The 16,940-nt window shown below is 44.0% G+C and overlaps 1 protein-coding gene across 1 annotated transcript in view; it reads right to left on the bottom strand.

Annotated features, from left to right (window-relative positions):
* The window catches only part of CCDC36 (coiled-coil domain containing 36), a 13,601-nt gene extending 5,390 nt beyond the window's left edge, over nucleotides 1–8,211 (bottom strand). The window contains exons 1-2 of the mRNA XM_019504888.1: nucleotides 7,688–8,211; nucleotides 219–393 (exon numbers count right to left, since the gene is read on the bottom strand). Coding sequence (XP_019360433.1) covers nucleotides 219–393; nucleotides 7,688–7,743 — 231 coding nt within the window. The 5' untranslated portion in view covers nucleotides 7,744–8,211. The remainder of the gene's footprint in view (nucleotides 1–218; nucleotides 394–7,687) is intronic.
* Between the last annotated feature and the right edge of the window lie 8,729 nt (nucleotides 8,212–16,940).

The raw sequence follows: 16,940 nt of genomic DNA, 5'->3' as shown, positions 1-16,940 counted from the left end.
ATATATATATATATATATATATATATATAATATTATCATTTCGACAGTAGCCAGCAATTTGCTGAATGGTATACATATTAATATTTGTGTTGTGGAGACTTGGGATCTTATTAGGTTATATAGTAGATACATGGAGCATATATAATTGTTTTAGAATGGTTAATGCTTCCCCTTAGTTTGTATGGGGCTAGCTGAACATTTTGGAGAATCTGACTCACATCCTGAGAGTTCTGCTGGGAGCTTCTTGGTTGTCTTGAGAGTGCACCAAACTCATGGGGTCCTGAAGCAGGCTGCGAGTTCTCTGGACAGAACTGGGAACCAAAAAGGAACTGAGAATCACTCAAGCTGGAGTAATCACTAAGAGTGCTGCTCCGAATAGACAATTTGTTAGGCCTGAAATAGCACAGAGTAGAATGGGAATGAGCCACAAGCAAGCATAACCAAGAAAATCATGACACACTAATAAATAATACACCAAATAGCATTAGCTAGCTCTGTAAATCTGTCAGTCTTCAAACTTTGTGTTGCAGAGAGGAAGGTGATTTAGCACTCAGGACATTTGCTGTTGCTAGTGTGTGTTGTGAAGAAAAACATATTAAAGGAATGCCAGGTGCTCAGAGGCTATGTAATGGGGCCATGGAGACAAGAAGTAGCACACAGAAGAAGGAAAGCCTGTCCTGTACATATATGATGCCTCTGGATTTGATCTTTCACAAGTCAAAGTGAAGCCATCGCACTGGTTTCTTTAAACCATTTTAGAAAACACAAACACCCTAATGAAGTCACCTGCCCTCCCGACTATTCAGTCCTGCACTGCTTGGTTATTAGGCACAACTTATAGACCACCAGTGGGAACATCTCTACAGATCAGTTTGAAAGCCACGCTCATTATTTCCTGCTGAAAACTTACAAACAGTACATTGCCTTTAAATCTATTCTGGCTGCTTCTGTATGTCTCTGCACTGAGGGAGAAAAAGGCACAAGTCTTCTGCCATGTAGCGCTCTTTCCTGGGGGCCAGGCATAATTCTAGTCTGCTCTCCCTAACGCTAATGCAACCAGCAACACTAGCCAGCTGAAAAGTGGCAGGACCAGACCACAGCACCTACCAGCTAATAAAGCTGAGCTGATGCAGAGTCTGCTCTGTACCCCATCAAAAGATAGCAGGGCTGTCACTTCAGCCGTGAGCTATGACATAAAGCTACCATCCAGCCCTTGGGGTTTACCTCCTTCAAAGCCAATTTCTGAAGACAGTTATTATATCAGATTCCCTGCCTAGCAGGTGTTTAGCCATGATATACACAGTTTGTTCTTTTTAACTTGCTTCATCCGCCAACTTCCAATTTAAGAAACACCTTGGGATTTGATTTCCCTGAAGTGTCAAGCATCTTCCTTTTCAGAACTCTGGATAACATCTTCTGTTGTAAATCAGATGATGGGTTTGGTTAGTGTTTGCAGGATGGATCTTACAAAATAACCTTTTCTTGTCTAGATTTGGCATTTATTTGGCTTCTATCAAATTGGTACCTCAACTCCAACACATCAAAAAGAAAAGGGTAGCATCTGACTGACAAAATTGATTAAATTGGGTGAAGTGTTTCACATTTAATAACAAAACACATTATGAGCCTAATCATGCTACTAAGATTCAGGCACCAGCACCAGGACTGAAGTAAAAGAAGGTTACTCACCTCACTGGCACAATTCACAGACCCTTACTGAGGACCCACGGTAGGCTGTAGTATGGGGAGAAGAGTCTGAGCCTCTGGGGCACGAGTACTCCTACCCCTTTGAACTGTGTGGCTAGTCATTACTTTGGGTCTTGCAAGTTGTTTTAATAGGATGAGAAATTGATTACAGAGCCAGCTCTTTCATTATGGATTGTTTTTTTAAAGGTACATACAGTTTATACTGGGCTCACAATAACTGGCAAGGGGAGTACAAGAATTTAGTTACATTAGGCAAGAAATTCCACTTTGGGATTTATCTTTCTCTGTAACAAAAGAAACTGCCTGAATTACTATCAGAGAAAGAAAAAAAAATTCGCTTGGAATACTTCATTACTAACACCTCTCCCCGTCCAAATGTTTGGGTAAACCCTACCTAAGGATGCCAACATTGTGTTTTCTTGCCTCAAATAAACTGACTCCAGTTATATCTTTTTTTAAATCTGTGTCCGATGGGGCCACCCTGCCTTGACTTTGGTCTGATGAGTGAAGCGCGTTGCTTGTACATTACTGGCATTCAGCCCTGTGTGTACACAGGCTGAGAAAAGAAGGGTTTCCAAGTTGTTAGCAAAGTGAGAGCCTTCAACACAGGATGAAGTGCCCAAATGTCCGAATTCTCGCCAAAAAAGTGTATCCTCTTTTATCTTGGGTGGCACAGACACCCAGACATAAAGGCCCAGAAATCAGAAAGCTGGGGGAGCAGATTCCAGGGTATGTTGCCCCTTCCAAAATGAGCCCACTGAAGCTATATCATAGGTATTATGGGACTGGGCAATGATTGCTCTTCAAAGCTTCATCCCACCTCAGATCTGCATGGAGTGTGTAGCATGGTTCTTACCCTTCTTTATATGCTCATCATTCCACAGGGAGAAGTTTGAGGAAACTGCCAGAAGGGTTCCCAGAAAAGCATGGATCTCAAGGAAATCAGGAGAAAGAGGCCAGAGAAGAATGTGGCAGTATAAGGCCTCTAAGCATGGGATATGGGGTCTCATGTCTTCTAGGGAGGAGATAACGTTGCAGGGTTTACCTACAGAGCAGTGGGTATCAGATGCATAGAAGAGCTATTGCTAGGACAGCACAGATCACAGACCATAAAGTAGAAGGAAAACAGAATAAACTTTGCTACCCCTCTTTGCAGGATGGCATGACCTGTAGCAAACTGAGCAGACACTCATGGAGGTTCTTAACCCTCTCACAGACATTTCCTGCATACAAAATATGCCTCAGCTCTTAATTTTTACTGTGCATGGACTTCATATGCTTTTAAATAGTAATTGCTGCAATGGGAATAAATAGGGTTAGAGATAATTAGCCCATGAATAATGAGAAGGGTTATAAAATCAGTAATTATCAGCTTCCTAAAATCCCCTCTCAGCTCATGTAAATCAGCATAACTGAATTAAACTGAATGGCATGGCATTAATTTACACCAGCTGAAGATATGGTTCTGTTCCTTAAGTGACCATTGTCACTGCTGCCAGCAGTCCCCTGGATGTAGGGATGAGCCAGTCACAGCATCTAGGGACAATCAAACTAACAGTCTCAGCTTGAAGAGGTATCAGTAAAAAGGTTCCTAGCAGGATGCTAACTGTGCATATGACTCACTATTCCAATTTGCAACAAAGCTCCAGCCATATTCACTGCAACGCCATTCACAGTCCCATGACTTTGGTAGATGTCACTCCTTAAGCCGGGTGCCTTTTTCTTGCATACTGGCACTGCACTGCTTTTCACAGAGCTCAGCTACCCCTACCTGCCACACCACCACTGTATAACCCCAGCCAGCAAGGCCCACTGGTCAGGTGGTGTCCTGCTATGAACAAGGAACTTCAGTAGGTCTGCAAAATGCTTCTTCAGATGGCCTTGCTTTGCTGATTGCATTCCAGTTCTCCATACAGCAGCTGCATAGATAGGTGCTCAATATCCACGCATGTAACAGCCATCCTAACAAAGTTGTACCTTCATTATCAGTGCTCCGATGCTGTAGCAATACACTGATTCCAGCAACTTAGCACTAGATGCTCAGTCACATGATCTGACCTTCAGGATGAAAAGCAAGAAATGTGGGCAGATTTCTCCAGCTGCCTCAAGTGTCATCTGTGCAAGGTCCAGGTTTCACACCCATAAAGCAGAACAGCAAGACCCACAGGTATACAAACCTTCACTTCTGGGCAGACAGGAAATTAGCCGTGTTAGTCTGAAGTTAGGCAGGGTAGAGATGCACCTTATAGACTAACTGAATCAAGAGATGCATAAGCTTTTGTGAGCAAGGGTTCACTTTATCAGTGAAAGGACAGGCAGAGAGGACTTTTGTGGAGATCTTGACTCATCATTGCCTCCAAACCCATCCTGTTAGTTTGCCAAAGGCTGCATTTTCTTCAAGAATGTGGGAAACAACTCCCCCCTCAATACTAGCTAGATCTGTCAGCGTACCACCCGAGCAGCAGAAGTCATGAGTCACAGTAAGTCATTCTCCACCAACGTACTGCACAGGTGGGACACCAGCAGTCAGCTGCCCACAGCTGCCTGTGGCCATTGCAGGATGGACATCCAACTCTGTCTTGAACAATAATAATTAAAAGAAGGACTGTGGACAAAAAAGAACAAGTCAACATTCTGTAGCTAGAGTCATACTAGGCAAATGTAAACTGCTGTCCTCTGAATTATCTCCTCTTTAACACCTTCACCCTTGCAAAACTCAATTCACGCCTATGTTGGATTTTTTTCATGGCCAAATAAACTATTATTAGTTTGATGCTATCACTCATCTTCATTTGAATTTGTGACTAAGGAGATTTTGTGCATAAACTGGTGAATTTTCATGACAGTTGTAAAGATGAATTTAAATAGCATAAACTCAAAAGGCCTAATTCAGCATTAGGCTGTAGCAGAGTTACACAAGGGATGCACAGGGCTCAATATATTAGTGACGTGGGACTGGGGATGGTATTTTGTTGACAGAACAATGTAGCAGTTTGTAGGTTTTCACTCTCTGGATGCTTACAACTGAATAATATTTAGGATGTGGTGAGTTCTATCTGATTCTCTGACTCATACTGGAAAGCCTGCCATGCATACAAGTATAACATATGGAATAAGTTATAGGGTTACATAATGTGTATTATTATTCTGAACATCATGATTTCTCTCGTGTATTCATAGATTATAAAGTCAGAAGGGACCATTTTGCTCATTGAGTCTGACCTCCTGCATAAAACAGGCTGGAGAACTTTTCTTAACTAATTTATATTTGAATCTCAGCATATCTTTTAGAAAAACATACGATCTCAGTTTGGAAATTTTCTGCAGTGGAGAACATATCACAACCCTTAACAGGCCAGGACTGATACAGACATGAACTTACACTGTAGTTCCAGCAATACTTCTTGGTTTGAGACAGTCCACTAAAATATCCATTCTTCTTCCAGCTTGTTCAAGGGCTATGCAATTGTGACAATATCAGCAATCAATCTCTGAAGGTACGAGGCCAAGCCAAAGTAACTCTGCATCTCATGGAGAGAGTAGGGCACCAGTCAGGGCTGGATGTTTTCCACCTTTACAGGGTCTGTCCCTATCCCAGCGCATGAGATCACATGCTCCAGATAGTTTATTGCAGAAATAAAGCATTTTTACTGCATTTCATCAGGATACACAAAACAAGAAGTACCCCTCAGATGGCCAGCTTGACATCCACCAACTTCTGGAATATTTCAGGACTATTAGAGTAAAAAGGACCTAACATTAACCTCAAATCAAGCTGGTTTGGTGGCGAAGGCCTTCTTCTGTCACTCCTTAGTGTGCACCTTTACTTGCCAGTAGCCAGGCCACATCCAGAGTGGAGAACCATCAGACCTCCTCCAGCAAGTCTAGCATCTGATAAATCCTAGGCAAGAAGAAGCATCTCTCCCAGGAACATCATCCACTAGCCAATAGACCACACATACCCTTGTCCCTCCATCTTTCTTTTTTGCCAAAATGACGCATGGAGCCCAGGGGCTCGTGGAAGGTTAGATGTTGTTCCTCTTCATCCATTGAAGCTATTTGCTGAATTCTGCCTCATGGTGGATAAGGAACTATCACCAGTGCGGCATCTCTCGAGTCAATCCAGTGCTGTGTCAGCCTCTGTGCTCCAGTGGCTATTGAGGGAATTTCCCATCAGATTCAGGCTGCTCAAGGTGATGAGACACTCCTCAGCACAATTCCTGCATGACATCTCCTCTCTCACACTTATGCAGCATGCAGGTTTAGCCTGCCTTACACTCTTCCTTCTTTTCCCAGAGCCTTGCTGTATTTCCTGTTTCAACCTGCAAAAACTTGTAGGGTGTTTTTTGGTGTTTTGGATATTGTTCCTCATAGTTTTGGGTAAGGGTTTGAGACACTGACACTGGGAATTCCTTCAGTTAGCAATGCCTGTGAGTGCAGGGGACAGGACGTGATGGCCTAGGAGGCCCCTTCTGGGTTTACATTCCTGATGCTTCATGAGGCCATTTCTTTATAAATGCTTCCTCCTGCAGATTGTAGAGATAGTTCCAACTCTGAAGCAATCCTCATGGCCTCTTTCTGCTCTTTCCATCCAGATGTCATCTCCAGCTGCATCAGTCACAAATCAGTCCCACATTTGATTTCTAGAATCTTGGGATGGCCGTCCTTAGTGACCAGAAGTCAGAGGGCATGCCAGAAAATCTCTGACAAATCCTTCTTTGCCTTTTTTTCTGGTTCTGGAAGGCCTCTTGGCTCCATTCAGGGTCTGTAGTCTGGTGTACAGACAGCTGAAGAGTATCCTTGCAAGAGGCATATTTTCTCTCTGGCACTGTGCCAGTCCTTTCAAACACCTCCTATGCTTTGCCTTGGAGCACAACGCCAAAAATACAGCTTCCTGACCTCAACCCAGCCGGTTCAAAGTGGGGATGCAGTTGACCCAGCCTTGGCAGTTGTGCTACAGGCATGAGGATGGCTTCTAACCTTCTGCTTCCCTTATCAATCTTCTGTCTTTCAGAGTTTCTATTTTTAAACAATCTTAATTGTGGATTTTTGAACATTAGTAAAATGTTCCTAAATAGGTCCCAATTATCATTCAGATGATTCTGCTCAAACTCATTTTTTTCAGCTGAATTGGTTTATAACTGTTTTCAGTGCTAGGAAATTGACCATTTAAAGTTCTCTCACTGTTAAATACATTTTCCATATATTAGTGCTTTGAACTTCATTCCATTTGCATATAAAAAGTAATGAAGTCATGATTGCTTGTACCTAAACAACCACTGATTTTACTTCTGGAATCAGTTCTTTTTATTTAACAAGATGAGATTTAATATAGAATTCCCCCATACTGGATACTACTGTTTTTAAGTCAAGAAACTACCTCTGAATTTTAGTAATCCCAAGGATATTTTAATATGGACAGCATTAGACTTCTGGCATTTACCACTACGATTGAAATCCTTTAAACAGACGGTTTTTATTCATCACTGAGGCCTTTTTACTTAATATGCTCTCAGTCTATAGTGTAAACAGCACAGGGGAAATCACATAGGTTACATACACAAAGGCTGGGAGTAAAACATCTTATGCATATTTAAAATGTTTCCTCAAGGAAGACTAGAATACAGTATCTGGTCCATGTTACTGTAGCTCTAAGTGCACATATGTTAGACTTGCGGTTTTTATAAAGGTCTCAGACTTAATAGCCAAAGTCAAGTTGTAATGACATACCATGGCAAATAGAATTCATAACAGCCCTTTAACTAGAAATCTGCTAATGACCTCTGGAATAAATATGCCATGAGCATTAAGATGTGTCAGCAGACATGATGTTTCCAGTTATTTGACTTTGTTCTGTACAGGGCTCTTTAGCTATCCTTCACTACAAATAGCAGCTATCTTTTTTAGTTAAATATAGCCAGTAGGCTGTCCTGATTATTTGAGCATTATAAATGTGAAAACAAAAACAAAAACCACTTACCCAGTGGCTGTGGGAGTGCTGAACATCTCTTTGATATTACAAACATTAAAATTCATTTCTTATGCTTATCTGTTAAAAATGAAAGAAAATACATGAAGACTGCCATCAATTATTTTTTCTTCAGATAAATATACAAGTATCTGCAGGAACCAGATGACACACATTTCAACAGCTATAGTTCCATTAAACTGGCACTAAAGCACTACAGTAAAAGGAGATCAAGTGCTGTGGGTACATGCAAGTGTGGCCTGCTAATTGTATTTATGCTAATTTTTATCTGCCTACTGTAAAACTTTCAAACGCACTGGTTTGTCTGGTCTGTTAAATAACTGTTCTGTTTCTAGGGCTTCAGTTAGGGTTTGGGAAGCCTATGCTTATTTGTGGTTTGCCAACATAGCTTATAGTGTGTGTATGATGCCTGTAAGATAAGGAGGCTTTGGTTTTCTTAGAAGTTATGTGTAGCCATGGAAGCAATTCAAACCAAATACTTCCACGGCTGAATTCATTGCGTTGAAGGGCACCACAATATTCACGTGTACTGAGCAGCAGAGTATGTTATTGTTCCCTGAGGAGACAAGTGCATTCTGCTGAGCATTCAGGTTTGTCACACAAAAACTAGGCTGAGGCAACCTAACTCATCCCAAAACCAGCGTGAGTAGGTAACATTTGATTTAATTTGTTTCTGATAACAAATTATTTTTAACATCTCTTTTCAAAATCACCATCATTGCAGACTATGGTCCCCATCATATGGGCTGCAACCCAAGTGTCAGTCAACGCCACACTCTCCCTCTGTCTCCTAGCTGTATCTCCAAATCCTGTCAATTCTCTCATGCCAATACCTAAAATAATTCATTCTTTCATCCAAATGCTTGTCACTGCTTTGGTCATCTGTTTTCTTGATTAATGCAGACTCTTCCTACCTGCCTTGCCTGCCTCCCTTTCAATCCTGTCCAGTGTTCAAAACCCTACAGATAAAGTAATCTCTCCCACCTGCCATTTAGGCCATGTCAGTCATCTCCTCCACTATCCAACTATAAACACTTTTAGAGCTGTAGTATCTGTCACCATTTCTAGTACTGGTATCCATGCACTGAACAGAAACAAGAAGGCACAAAGGTAGTTGCAGAAAGGCCATTCAGTTTTGCATCCTACATGAGGATTATCATAATCCCCGTAATATTAGTTCTTCATCCTACTCCTGCTTTAGACACAGGCTACAATTTCTAGAAGTTGTATTGGCCTTTTTTTTTGCATTTTTATGTTGGGTGATGCTATGGCAAACGGGGTCTGATGAAGAGGCCCTGCTCACTGGGCCTGTCTGACTGATAAACGTTACATGTACAGTGGTCACAGTCGTGTTTGTTGATGTCACAGAGTCAGTGTTTCAAATACTATGGCCCTATTCTAATGAGGTCTTTGTAAATTAATACTAGAGCCTTGAAACACATCTGGCGTTGGATAGAAAATAAGTATAAGTTGTGGAGTACAGCTGTGTCTTTTCTTTTGTGTTTTCTTTCTAAGATGAGAGAAATCAGGACCTGGACGAAGTGTAACCCGCTTGGTTCTCTCTCTCAGCTGTGAAAATGAGGATTAACTCCATTATGTAATGGCATTACTGAAATCAGTATCCGGCTCCAAGAAGATTACTTGGCCGCTTGACACACATACAATTCAGAGATCCCTACACGCTCTGTTATGGTATCAGTTTCTGCTTGTGCCTCCACACCATTTCTAAAAGCTAGTAACATATCAGCAAATTAATTTACTGACTCTTACTGAATATTCAGGTTATCAGACAAATGTGCTTTCACCAGGCTCCCTGGCCACAGTCATGTATTCAATGCATTAGGGACCATCAGTTTGGATAAAAACACCAGTTGGACTAGAAGCGCTTTTATGCAAATGTCTTGTGCCTAAAAGTGATGCAAATAGTGATGTCTGTGAGACCTAGAGCTGGATATACATGATCCAGTGTGCTTGACAAGTGATTTTGAACCATAACCTTGCTGAAGACTAAAACTGCAGACAAACTTTAAAATGGAAATACATGCAATTATTCATTGAAGCAGAAGTAAGCTTGTTCAGGTCTCTGAGGCCCCTTCGCTACTAATTTTTGGTGTCTGTTTGAGTGGCTGAGTCACCAACCAGGTCGGCACAAGCTGGTGTCATGATGGACCCCGCCAACCCGCATCACAGCCCCAAGGGCGCTCAGGCCACAGGCCTCCCCTTGGGTTTCTGGAGCAGAGCAGCAGGCCCCGACTGGCGAAGGCTGCTGGAGACATGAGCCACAGCCTTTCCCAGCCCACAGCCGCCACTTTGTGGAGGGCCTGTGCCTCAAAGCCCAGCCCAGCGCTCTCCCCTCAGCAGGGTTGCCGCCAGTCCCTGGCCAAGCTCGACCCTGCCGCCCACAGGCTCCACGCACTGCACCGCACTGCAGACAAGGCAGCGCATGCGGGGGGGCACTGACCCCTCACGGTGGGTCCTCAGGCCTGGCCCTGCAGTGGCGGCCTGTCCTGGCTGAGTGCCCTGCATGGGGCAGGGGTGGGCCAGGCTCAGGCCATCGCTCATGGCACGACCCCCATTTCCCCCCAGCTCAGCAGCCCCACCACCTCAGGGCGCAAGGCCTGAGCCTGCGCTGCCGGCTGCCTGTCTCCTTGGGGTGCAGCAGGGAGGGGAGCTGTTCCCACACTAACTGTGGCCCTCCTCTGAGGGGATGATGGCAGGGGTATCCCCACACTGACTGGAGCCCTCTCCTCAGGGCATGATGGCGGGAGTCTCCCCACACTGACTGGAGCCCTCTCCTCAGGGCATGATGGCGGGAGTCTCCCCACACTGACTGGGGCGCTCCCATGAGGGGATGATGGCAGGGGTCTCCCCACACTGACTGGGGCCGTCTCCTCAGGGGATGATGGCGGAGGTCTCCCCACACTGACTGGGGCCATGTCCTCAGGGAGAAGGGCTCCCTCTGCCTGCCCCTGGGGCCCAGGGCGCTGCCATGGCCCCAGATAGGGGCACAAGGAGAAGACAGGAATGGGGACAGTCCGGGACAGAAGCAGCCGCTGTACAGGATGCATGCAGGGCTGTTCAGGACCCCAAGCAAAGATGTCCAAATCTCTGGGCTGAGGTTTCACAGCATCTGGGCACCATTCAGCTCCGTGAATCCTCCCGAGTGGGTCGAGTCTCCCGCTCCACGGTCATTAGATGAGCCGGCACATGGGTCCTGACATAGTTATGCCCAATGAAGCTATCAAGCAGAAATGCAATCTGGGCTGACAACCCTTAGTTAGCTCGAGAGGTAGAACAGGAGGTTTTGTGCACGCCTGTCATTTAGGAGATGTCTTCGAAGGGAGAGGCTTGTGCGGGTGTCTCCCTGCTACCTCTGCTGCCCCAGTGCTAGCGGTCTACAGCAAGAACTGTAGTGCAGGCACTTCCTTGGCACTTGCACCTTAAACCACTTATCAGGCAGCTGTGGGGCACCCAAATAAAGAAAAATGTGACCCTTCACATGTTCTCAAATATTGATCAAATTCCTTCTTTTAGATGATCTGGTGGTTAAAAAAACAAAAAGCACAGCTTCCACCATCAGCCGTACCATGGCAGAAAAATGGTTCCTAGGATAGACCCTCAAGACTGAAGAAAGAGAAGCTGGTGCTGCGCAGAGGCCCACCTTCCCCTCCGACCACGGACATCCCAAAAAACACTGTGCAGAAAAATCAAATCTAGCCGGACACTTGTACTATTGCCTTCCTACTCAACTGTTTGCTACCTCCAGAGTGTCCCCAGCTGCAGCCCTTCCAGCTTGCATGCATACGAGATAATACTACACAGCCATTTACATTTTCAAAGTGGTTTCTCCAAATTAGCTAGTTGGCAATAACCTACTCTTTCAAGACGTTCCCAGCAAACTCCTTTTCTCATGATCTAAAGTGAGATTGTCCCCTCTGCCCTAGATAATACTGATTAGACACCAGACCAGACCCACCAGAGGTGAAGGGAAGAAATAACAACCCGTGTCACCAGATGCAATTATCAACAGCCATTTCATTATGTCCACAGCGCAGTGTGGTGGTCCTTCAACTCCCTAAGGGCAGCGACCGTCAGCCCCCACTAGTGGAGCTCGCCCTGCGAGCTGAACAACATTCACCTTTCTCTGGATCAGGTATGCCACAGCACACCTGAAACCTAGCTAGTTTTAAAGCTGCTCATGGAAGGGTTCTGGACCTGACGACCCAGGACTTCCTCGGCCACCTCCTTCCAGGCCTCTAACCTCAGCCTCCCGAGCTCTCCCGGTACCCTTCTAGGCTTTGCAGCCATTACACAGATCAGCCACATTTCAGCAAACCTCCAGCTCTTTTATCAGGTTGACATGTGTCAGGCATTTACACTGGGACGACCTGAAGGGAATGACCATGGGCAGAATTGCTTCACCGTGCTGGACAGATTTTCACTGGTGTTTAGAAAACAAGCAGTGAACCTTTTCTAGCCCCAATGAATTTTGTTCTAGATCAACTACAATGCCAAAGAACAAATATAAAAACCTCATCCGCAGGCAGAAACATTTCTTTCCTTCTGCAGCATTCCTTATCTTGAGCTGCCTCACAGTCACGAGCCTCAGCACACACAGAGACTCAAAAAGAAAAATCATAGCCATATACAGTATAACACAATGACAAACAAAAAAGCAGCATGCCAAGGTTTTGTTTTCCATTTTCTCCTCGCTGAGGTCTTTCAGGATCAGATTTTCCTTTTTCTGCTTCCTTTACTTAGAATGTGGTTCTGCACGTGGAAGTGGAACGAGGGGGGAGACATCTCTACTTGGAGGTCTGACAAGCAGGGAAGTTAAATATTCTCTACGGTAGATAGTCTTAAGAAGAATATGGTAACACTGTTCTTTTTTTCCATTTGAACTTTGCTGTATAAATGGCAATTTACATTGGCTCTGGGTGCAGAGGCTGTGTGGTCTGTCATGTAAATACTGTTCTCAGAAATTAATTCAGCGTGTAATGGGGAAATGTAGTTCTCTCCAAACAACTCTTAGGTAAATAATCCACATGATAAATATTCTCAAAAGGAAGCATTTCAAATATGGTTTTACAGTTTTAGTAGATTTTTTATACTGCATTTTTTATATCCTCCTTTTGTTTGGGGGTGGGGGATGGCATTCTTGTTTGCCTATTACTTCTTCCTTTCTTTTGATATTTTAATTTGCAAAGAGAATTTAATGCTGGTTAGAGATGCTGGGTTGTCAGTTTTGAAGGCACACTGTAAGCACTAAAACAGTATGGTAATATGCATGATATAGATGTACTGATGGAGAAAATGCATGCATTTTCTTTCTGCTCGTCTTATTTAGTGGAGCTTTCTTTAGAATTAAAGAAATTTCCAGCTCAGGGGTGTCAAATAGATATCCTGCTTAATGTATTTATCTGGCTTTCTTGACAAATTTTGAAGAACCTATTAATCCAACCTGAACATTGCATTGTCTTAATTTGCAACTCTAAGATAGTTGTAAATGACTCCCCATTCATTTCACAGGGAAGATTTAGCCTTGACCCTAATGATGGCGCAGCAAAGGGTAGATTTTCTAAAGCCTTAGGCACTGCATTGTGTGTCATGAAGTAAATATGAAAGTTCTCCTAATGACCAAGTAATCAAAGATAGCTGTGGTCCTAAGAGTGCATCATTCTTCCTCAACAAAGTAATGCTGACTGGAACAATAATGTCTCTCTTGCAGCGTTTAGTGTGTAAATATGGGCTTTCTTCTACCTTGATCTTTGTACTCGCCTCCCTTTGGCACCCATAGGAGAATCACTGTATATCTAGAAAAGTGTATGGCACTATTTGCCTATGATTCATAATGATGACAAATACAGTTTGGCATTCTCCTCAAAACAAATCTCAGGCTTCTGCCCTAGTTCACAACATTTTTACCATTATTAAAAATGGATTTGCCATGCTTCACGCAACTCTGAGTGGTGCATGCTTCGTATTTTATGATAGGTTGTTATGCAGAGCTGTTTCAGTCCCCGACGCCACTATGGCTTTCTGATTTGGATGTTTGCTGAATCTCAGGGACATGGTAAATGAGATTTTATATTTCTGCCAGGCCTCTACAAGGGAGGGAAATTGCTATAAAGGAGGACATTTCCTTAATTATAGTTTTGACAGCTAACTCTGGTTTCTAGCCTCCCTCCCCCACCATCCACAGCACAACTTCTCTGAGATTAATAATACTTCCAAGCTCTGGCTTGTAGCCCTGCTCATATCTGGAGCAGCAGACTGTGCTTCTAATGTTACAAAGTGAGACCACGTATTTGGAGTCTTTCATTTAGAAAAAATTAGAAGATGCCAGACTGCAGTTGGAATTCTATTTAGTATACAGTCTTTAACACATTTCCTCACAGTACACATGATTCTGAGTTGTGCCATGTATAAAACATACTAGTAATCAAATATGTCCAAGGCCATTTAAAAACCCTTTCCCTGCCTGCTTTTCCCTGACCATCTTGAAATAACCTTGGTCTCTCGTGAAGTGTTCATGATGGCTTTTCTCTTCTTCCCTTCCACTGGGGAATAACCTGATCCTGGGGGTGCAATGGTGATGGTTGAGACTTCCAGGGAAAATGACCAGTTTTGCCAAAATCTACTTCCACAAGCTCAACACTGAAAAGCACTGTGCACAAAAAGGCACCTCTCTCATCTGCCTGCAAGAGTGTCTTTAAGTGCCATGTATGTCACGTGGCAGGCAATGGCTACAGCCAGCACTAATCACTCGGATTCCTAACCTTTGCTGGCACATAAATACACTACTATGAAGATCAGACCACCTATAGAATTTAGGAGCCCAAATACACAGTTGTTGTCAACATTTATCTCCCAAGTTTGAAAACAGGGAATTGTAGTTTTAACCCAGGTCAGACAAATGCTTGACCAAAAGATGTGCTTTGTGTCCTGCCTTGAAGGTTAAAAAAAACAGAGCTCAAGTAGGGACAAACTGCACACAGCTGAGAACACCTAATCTCAAGAATTCAAGCTCCCTAGCAGGGCTCAAACATCTCAACAGCATTCTCCTAAGTAGCTAGATCCCAAACCATGCAAAGTGACAAAAGGTGGTTTAACTTTAGAATTGCCTTTAGGATCTACAGAAAGGACTGATGTCCCCCGGGGAGATTGCGCGGCAGTTTGCTTCCTGTGGCTGGTTGCACTAAAGGCTTTCCAAGGAAGAGGTGCCCTGCTCACCTGCTCCATACTTCTGGAATAGCCCCACCGCTGTCCAAGGTCCCTTTCTCCTTTTCTTCAAAAGTCGTCTAGCTGTTGGCTGACATAAATCCAGTCTTCATAGCTGGAAGCATTGGACCTAAATGCAGGGAGGTTGGATTTAACACTCACCTAAGTCAAAAGAAGAGCTATTGTCCACTTAAAGGGCCTGGCCTCATTTTGTCTGTTTTTTATTGGCCCACTTCATCCCCCTGCACAGCCTTATCAGCATTATAACAATGAAACAGTGAGGAAGACCAGAATTAACATACCAAAGCAAAGCCAGTCTGGCTTGTAAACCCACCCCTGCCTTATGAACTCATGCTGAGCCCACTACAGGCCTGCATGGTCTCTGTGGTCCCCTAGCCACGAGTAAGGAAAAGCTCCAGTAAAGTACAAAATGGTGTGATCTTACCCACCAAGCATTTCATTTCTCTCTCTCTTGAGTAGCCTGTATGTAATACCCCAGGGAAAGCTGATCACCTAAGGCAAAATCTTTAAAAACTCCTACATGATTTGGAAGCCCAAATCCCATTAACTTTTGATAAGCCTTCAGCTCTGCAAGTACCTAATGACTTGTGAAGAGGCATGAGACTTTTGAGGGACAGAGCCTGGGAAGTGTGCTTATTTTTGAAGCTCTAACACAAGATGGTTAAAAGGTGGGAAGCCTGCCACATCACACTGAACAGAGTGAACAGCAGGGGAAGTAAATCTGAGTAGTTTGTTATGTTACAATCATATTTAATTCCCATAGAAGAAGGAATGCCCCAGCTGAAGGTAGGACTAAGGGTCATTGAAAAAGTCTGAATTTGCTGTAATTCCCATAGAACTAAATGCTTTGTGTCTTAAGTGGTTTATAAATTTAGAACACAAATTAGATCGGTCCCCTCACAACTGCTGGATTTGTCTTATCACCATAGTTCTGCACTGTTCTGGGGTCTGAACACTTGGGTACCTCTGACCATGGCTCACCAAGCTGGGCGGGGGGAGGCAGTCATTTAACTCTAAGCAATTTGTGCTTATGCAACTGATAAATTCCAAACCATTGGGATAGCACCAGCCAGAGCCCTTCAAAACCATCTCACTCCAGGCCTGCAGGCTGGCCCTTCATGCTCCCTCTCTGCCTTACTGCTGGCTGCAGCAGCTTGGCAAACCATGCTACATTCTGCAAGGGGATAAACATCCAGGATGAGCAAACCGAAAGCACCCAGCTGTCCACTTGGTTTTAGACTGAATGGAAACCAGCTCCCAGAGACTCCCACGCCACCTGCATCTCACGGAGGAGTTGCTTTTGTTTTCAGAGAGCAGCAGTCTCTTTTTAAAACCCTTCTTCAGACTTGGAAGCATACTGTGAACCACTGACCTTGTCAAGCTGCCAATATATTTTATTGGCTGCTGAGGTATTGCTCAATTACTAATTAGGAGCTCCCTGTTGATACTTCCTGCTACCACACCAGTGGTTTCTATGGCAACTTCAGAAGCAGATGTGGGAGTGACTTCACCCAGGACATCACAAAGCAGCCCTTGCACCACCTGCTGGGTAATTTCTCCAGACAATGAAGCAAGTGACCAAGCACGCTACCACATCTAGACATCCCCCTGGTGTTTCAGTTGCTAGCACAAAGGTAGGAGGTGATGAAACAAGAACTTTTGCCCTCTGTAACCTGTTTCCACCAAGGAATTATGAGCACTTTACAGCCATTCAAAAATCTCATGGACAGAGGAGACATTATGGTCATCTAGTCTGTGAGCAATGCAGACCCCAGCACCACACCAGTCATTTGCACTAGTGAGCTCTGCCAATCCCTGGAAGAACATTCCAGTTCAGACTAAGTGACCCAGCAAGCTTAGTTTCAAGTGGGATTGTCTTAACTGCCTGATTTCAGAGTTGCTGAAATCAGAACAAAATGGTGCAGGTGGACGCTGACCTGCAGTAATTGTAGCTGTATGAGAGGTTGTCTAAGTGCAGCTGTGCCTTGTGCACAGAGTTGGA

The sequence above is a fragment of the Gavialis gangeticus genome, unplaced genomic scaffold, assembly GCF_001723915.1.
Source record: "Gavialis gangeticus isolate Ggan-Ray unplaced genomic scaffold, GavGan_comp1, whole genome shotgun sequence".
NCBI classification, from domain to species: Eukaryota; Metazoa; Chordata; order Crocodylia; family Gavialidae; genus Gavialis; species Gavialis gangeticus.
The sequence above is the reverse complement of the archived record's forward strand: the minus strand, read 5'-3'. Positions and strand labels throughout refer to the sequence as shown.